A 6,521-nucleotide genomic window follows, 5' to 3' on the forward strand; every position below is an offset into this window, starting at 1 on the left:
GTCAATGTTACTGCGACTTCATTAGCCACTTGTTTTAGGAATACTTTAAGCATTCAGCTAGAGTTAATGTCAGTTAATGTTGCTCCCATCTTAGAGAAAGTTGGAAAGAAAGACTCAAAGTGTTTGGGGGAATGAATAAGCAACATAATTGAATATATTGGCCTATCTTTTCTTGTAATATTTAGTGTGCTGCTGCACAAACCACTCACTGTTTACCAACCAGGAATATATTCATATACTGTATATTTATGTTTTCCAATTTTCAGATTTGTGCAATTTGTGATGTTACAGTTGCATTTTTTTATATTTTGGCTGTTTGCTGTGTTTAAAATGTCATTAGATCAAGGCAGGCTGTAATGTTAGGTGCTATTATGGTTATGCTATGATGGTTTCACAATCAACAGCTATTTGATTAATATATTGTAAAAGCCCAGTTTGTCAAATATATGCATCTCCTCTTTTTAGATGCACTTCTGGAGTATTTGTCCGCCACCTCTGCAAATCCTGGGCCTACCAATGTAACTGCAGCCACCTCATCCACCTCAGCACCAAGTGATGCAGCCTCAAGTGCATCTCCCTCCCACACACAAAATGCCAGTGGAGAAACAGGTAAGATTCCACATTCTCCTATCCCCTCTACTTAAGTGCAGTGCAGCCTGGCAGTGAAGAAATAATTCCACATTCTCCTATCCCCTCTAATGTGTGCAGCAGAGCACAAACCTTGACTGTAAGAAGTTTTTTTCAGTTATTTTATTTAATTAGAGAATGCAGACTGTTAAGAGATTAACAAGTTTTTTTATTTATTGTGAACTGTAGGTTAATATAACTTAAGTAATGTTCATGTTCTTTATTGCAATGCAAGATTTGTTTGGGTTGGGGCACCAGCAAGTATCTTGCCTAGGGTGCCAAATTGGTCAGGCACGGCCCTGTCTTTGCAAAATTTTAATATAACAACATCAGCATTTAATACAAAAACATCAGTCTGATCTATGAGCCTAAATGATGAGTGCAAAGGATAACAACGTGTCATCAGTCATGATTTCCTGTGCAGGTCAGTTTGTCCCAGTAAACATCTGCTGCTGACTGGGATCTCTGTCAAAAGAAATGTGAACTGTCCAACAATGGCTCAACCTCTTCACCACCTCAGTGACCAAGTGCTCCCTTATGTCTCCTTCTACCAGGTAACTGCTCTTTATACTGAAAGTTGTCTGACTTTTTTATTTTGAGAAATTAATACTCCAAATAAAACAGAATGAAATGAATTGGAGACAAAACATAAGAACTGACTTAAAGACACATAGTTCTTTACTAACTTCTTTGTGACTTGTTTTTAATTCTGCACATTTTGTAATTAACAATCTCACTATTATTATATGTGGTTATATACCGATAAGTCACTTACCCTGAATGCAGTTGTCCCTGATTTGTTGAAGAGTCATTTCTGCATTGAACCTTGACCTCTGACTTATTTCCTCATTTCTTAAGTCACTGTCAATCTTTGAACGAACAAAGTAGAACTTTTTATGCATCCTCTGAATCTCCTTAGCGAGCTTCACGTCATTTTCTGTGAAGCGAGTGGCTGAGATGATGATGAAGAAGTCAAACCTTTCAAATCCAACAAGCTTCAGTTGTCAGCTGAAAATTTGGAAGTGCCAATACCAGGAAGATCCCATAGTGTGACATTGGGAAAGTTGGGATGGGGGTATGGTGTAGCCTCTGTGGTGGTTTCTACAGGACCAATAGGAGCAGCTCCCTCATCCCCGTTATTTATGCCTCTGAAAACATTAACGAAGGTGGATTTACCAGAGCCTGTTATTGGAGTATTATTCTCCTTGTCCAAATACTCCTGTATCCTTTTTACAGCTAAGGCCTGATCATTATTTTCTAGTGCTTTTTTAATGTCTTCAGTCAGTTGTCCACTCTCCATGGTAATCCTTGATAACTGGAATACAAGAGAAGTAAAAAGCCATTATTGTCTTTTGGGAAATAGTAAAAAATGTAGTATTAGACTGATCTGACATCATGTATATGGAATATTAAATACAATGAAAATCTGACGTGTCGCATCTTTATAATCCCCTCATATCATGATGCAGTATAACCTCACACACACACACCACATCAGTTCAGTGTATGTTTCATCAAAATAAAGAAGGCTTTTGCTGAATATTAGAAGCTACTCACCTGGAGTCTTAATGTTGAAACAGATGAGACAAGAGGACACCAGCCGATGAGTTGCTTTGAGTTGTTCAGCTGCAAGAAAAGTCGACCTTCAGTTTCTTCACTTCTTTACTTTACTTTTAGGAAAGTTGGTCAGAGTTTTGACAGTGACCAATGAAAATGTCCCACTATGAGTGAGAGAAAACTGATTGGTCAGCTGAAAAGCAGCTGACTTCCCAGAAATGCTCAAATTTACAAGAAACATGGAGAGCTGCAGGCAGCACCCCCTGCTGGATGCTGTCTGCAGGTGAATGAGACTTCAGTGCTTTCAGTATTCATCAGTAGTTTTTGTGGTAGTAATCTTTTGTAATTAGTGTACGTCAGTCCATTCTGATAAAGAGCATAATATATAATGTGAAAAAACAACACACTCACTCACACACACACTCTGTGTTTCACATTAGATGAGTTGTGAGACAGGCCAGGATCAGGGTTATGGGTGCCTGTCAGCTCCTTCATAGTGCTGGTCCTCTTTCTCTTGATCCAGGTCAGATTTCAACATACACGTGACACTTCATGAAAAGAACACCTGTCCAACTGATAAATACGGGGGTGGATGGATCATGCTTCGTGCTTGTGTTGCAGCCAGTGGCACGGGGAACATTTCATGGGTAGAGGGAAGAATGGATTCAGTTAAATTCCAGGAAATTCTGGAGGCAAACATCACACCGTCTGCAAAAACGCTGAAGATGAAGAGAGGATGTCTTCTACAACAGGACAATGATCCTAAACACATCTCCAAATCTGCAATGGACTACCTCAAGAAGACGAAGCGGAAGGTTTTGCCATGGCTCCCACAGTCCCCTGACCTTAATGTCATTAAGAATCTGTGGATAGACCTCAAAAGAGCAGTGCAAGTAAGACGGTCCAAGAATCTCACAGAACTCGAAGCCTTTTGCAGGAAGAATGGGTGAAAATCCTCCAAACAAGAACTGAAAGACTCTTAGCTGTTTATAAACAGTGTTGCGAAAGTGTGATACTTGCCAACGGGGGCGACCACGTACTGACCATGCAGGGTGCTCAAGCTTTTGCATCAGACCCTTTTCTTTTTTTAATTGTTTTGAAACTGGAAAAGATTGAGATGCCCAAACTTTTGCATGTCACTGTATATGATAATATATATATACTTATAATTACATCAGTAGTAGTAGTAGGCATCAGGAAGGACCACAGCAGCAGCCCAATCATGAAATCATTTTATAGTTGATTTAACTCCTCTTTATACTGGAATTCTGTTTCTTTAGACAGTGACAGTTTTAATATCCTGCTGTGATGGGCAGAGAGTCTGAACCAAAGAACCTTCATGTGTTTCCTGCTGTGGAGACTTCAGTGATATCTGTAAGGGAGCTGACTTTCAACAAAGGGAGCCTGGTGTGTTGTTGTCTGACAGACTTCCGATGTTACACTCAGGTTTCATGTGAAAGAAAATGTTTTCTTACAACAACCTCCGGCTCACCCCCATGCGGCAGCGTTAACCCGACTCCCGTTGACATGACCTCAGCGATAGCCACGGAGACTTTCAGGCGCGAGCTTCTTAAGTCACTACACAAAGATATCGGACATATTATCAAGCTAGAAATCAGAGAGGTGCTGGAGAGGGAGATGGCGGGGCTTCAAGGAGACATAAACACAGTAAAAACTGAACTGGATTCCTACCAGAGCTCAGTTGCTAAAGAGCTAGCCTCGCTACAAAATACCATGACAGACATGGAGAAGAGCCTCCCAGACCTTAATTCGCATTTGTTGATATTAGGAGGAGACTTTAACTGCATGTTACAGCCAGCCTTAGACAAATCTAATCCTAAACAAAACAGGAATGTGTCCAAGTCAAATGCACTAATTTTGTCTTTCATGCAATCATATAGATTATACGATCCTTGGAGACACACCAACCCCTCTGCCAGACAGTTTTCTTTTTTTCCACCAGTCCACCTTTCATATACTAGAATCGACTTTTTCCTAATTGATTATAGAACAATGTCCTTTGTAACTGATAGCAGATATCATAGTACAACAATTTCTGATCACTGCCCTGTATAGCTGGACATGTCATTTCCAAACAGCTCTATACCCCAGCGCTCATGGCAACTTGACCTGCTATTACTAACACAGACATCATTTGAAAAATGTATCTCTGACCAAATAGACTTCTTTCTTTTGACGAACACTACCCCAGGAATCTCATATGCTACCATATGCCGCGCACTGCTGCTGCTGAAATATGATTGCATGATTTTTTTTTTTGTCTTAGCTCTTTAGAAACTACCTTTATATTATTTGGTGCTACGGACGCTTCATATCCAGGCCTATACCCTGTCCTTTTATTAAAAAAACTAAATAGCCTTATGTTATTTATCTTATTTACATGATGGCATGTCATTTCTGTCTCTACATGGTCGCGCGTGTACAATTCTCCTCTGCTCTCTGTATCGCGCATGGCGGAGTTTTGCCCTGATGCGTGCGGCTCGGGCCACATTTCCTACCGAACCCGACCCAAGTCCGAGACAATTATAACCGAGCCCGGCCTGAACCCGCAGCATGGCACTAATGGAGCGCAGCCTGTGTTGTGTTCAGGCGTTGTCACGTATATACAGTAACAAATTCCAGCACTTGAATAGGCCATAGCACAACACAGCAGCATGTCAAGTGGGCCGAACCCGAGCAAAACAGGACGGCAGGGAACAGGAGGAGGCTCACAGAGTAGGAGAGGGAGGCACACCAGGTGATGGAGGTGAAGTGGTAAGCTACACTACAGGGAGTGTATGTCTAGCTATTGAACTTGACACAATAAATAACAAATGGTGTTTTTTCTGCTAGCTAGCTTATTAGCTGTCTGCAAACTGAACTCTAGCTGACTGAATTTTTTTTTAAGAGTTTCTAGTTCCTAGAAGATTGTCAAACCTCTACCTTCCACCAGATTTGAAAACCTGTGCTAATTATGAAGCCTTCTCTAGAGAAGCAAAAAAAAAAGATTTTAAGTAACCAAACCTGTCAGCATTGAGTAGGTACTCTGCTGTCGAGGTATGCTGTCCTGTTTTCTTTTTCTTTTCATAAGCGGTCGATCGAGTTACTGTTCCATTGCATATTGGTATAGGTACCCTGTATGTGTCTCCTATTTTAGTGTGTAGATCTATTGCTTATATGACCTGTGATTATCTTGTTCTCATCTTGCACCATGCACTTTATAGTAGATTAATCGCCATTTAACACCTGTGAATATCCTGTTCTCATTTAGCACTATGTACTTTATGTACACATTACATGAAGACCAATGAGACATGTGGGTGTTCTATCTGCTTCATTGCACTGTGCGCTCTGTATGGGCGTGTGCACCTTGTATGACTGTTATCTGGAACTGTGAGCACTCGCACTTTGGACGCTGTGTGTGCGTTGTCTCATGGATTTCAATGCACTCTATTTTCTTGTACCGTTTCAGTCTGTCTTTTTATACGTCTCTTTGTAATATTTTAATTTTTCTTTTGTTATTTCTTCTTTTGCCTGCCTCAGGGACTGCAGAGACTGCAGATGGAAACTAGCTAAAAAGCTATAATCTGGTGCAGTGCATCTTTACTCTGTTGAGTCCGATGTTCTCTGTACATGGTCCCTGATAAAAAAACAAAACGAAAAAAAAAAAAAAAACACCACTGTGATCTTTATAAGAAAGTAGGTTGGTCCTCCCTCAGTGTAAGGAGGGCCCAACATCGCATATTGTTTGTATATAAGTCTATCTGCACTCTACTCCAATATAAAACCAGAAAATATAACCTGTGGTCAGAGCAAATTAACATTAGAAGTCCCACATGTAAATACTGAACTAGGAAAAACATCATTTAGGTTTCAAGCATCACACAAATGGAATGATTTACAAAACTCCCTACAACTCCAATTCCTTTTATCATGTAACAAATTAAAAACCATAATAATAATATAAAGATGAATGTAACATAATGTTTTTAAATGTGTCTCATGGTTTTATCTTGGGTATATATTATTTGTTTTATTGTATTTGTATTATTTCATGTACTTGTACTCAGGGCTCACCTGATGTCCAGCTGATTGTGGTGGACTGGCCTGGGCAAAAGTCCAGGGCGGATTTTATATCTCAGTCCAGCCCTGGGTGTCACTGAGTGTATCCAGGATTTCACAGAAACTTCAGTATTGATGCTTTGTTTGTTGCCCACAGCTGGCTGCAGCCTCAGCCACATATTCTTGAAAATATAAAATTAAACGATCAACTTCACATTTTACAATCACAGGCTATAAAACACCTTTTCTTAACAGTTGTGGCCGATGGTGGCAAT

At 40.2% G+C, this 6,521-nt stretch overlaps 1 protein-coding gene across 1 annotated transcript in view; it reads right to left on the bottom strand.

Annotated features, from left to right (window-relative positions):
- LOC126401274 (interferon-inducible GTPase 5-like) overlaps positions 1 to 2,670 on the bottom strand; it is a 5,778-nt gene extending 3,108 nt beyond the window's left edge. The window contains 4 exon segments of the mRNA XM_050062440.1: positions 1,403 to 1,630; positions 1,633 to 1,942; positions 2,185 to 2,253; positions 2,600 to 2,670. Of these exon segments, the coding sequence (XP_049918397.1) occupies positions 1,403 to 1,630; positions 1,633 to 1,927 (523 nt within the window). The 5' untranslated portion in view covers positions 1,928 to 1,942; positions 2,185 to 2,253; positions 2,600 to 2,670.
- Between the last annotated feature and the right edge of the window lie 3,851 nt (positions 2,671 to 6,521).

Source organism: Epinephelus moara, chromosome 14 (genome assembly GCF_006386435.1).
Source record: "Epinephelus moara isolate mb chromosome 14, YSFRI_EMoa_1.0, whole genome shotgun sequence".
NCBI lineage: Eukaryota > Metazoa > Chordata > Actinopteri > Perciformes > Serranidae > Epinephelus > Epinephelus moara.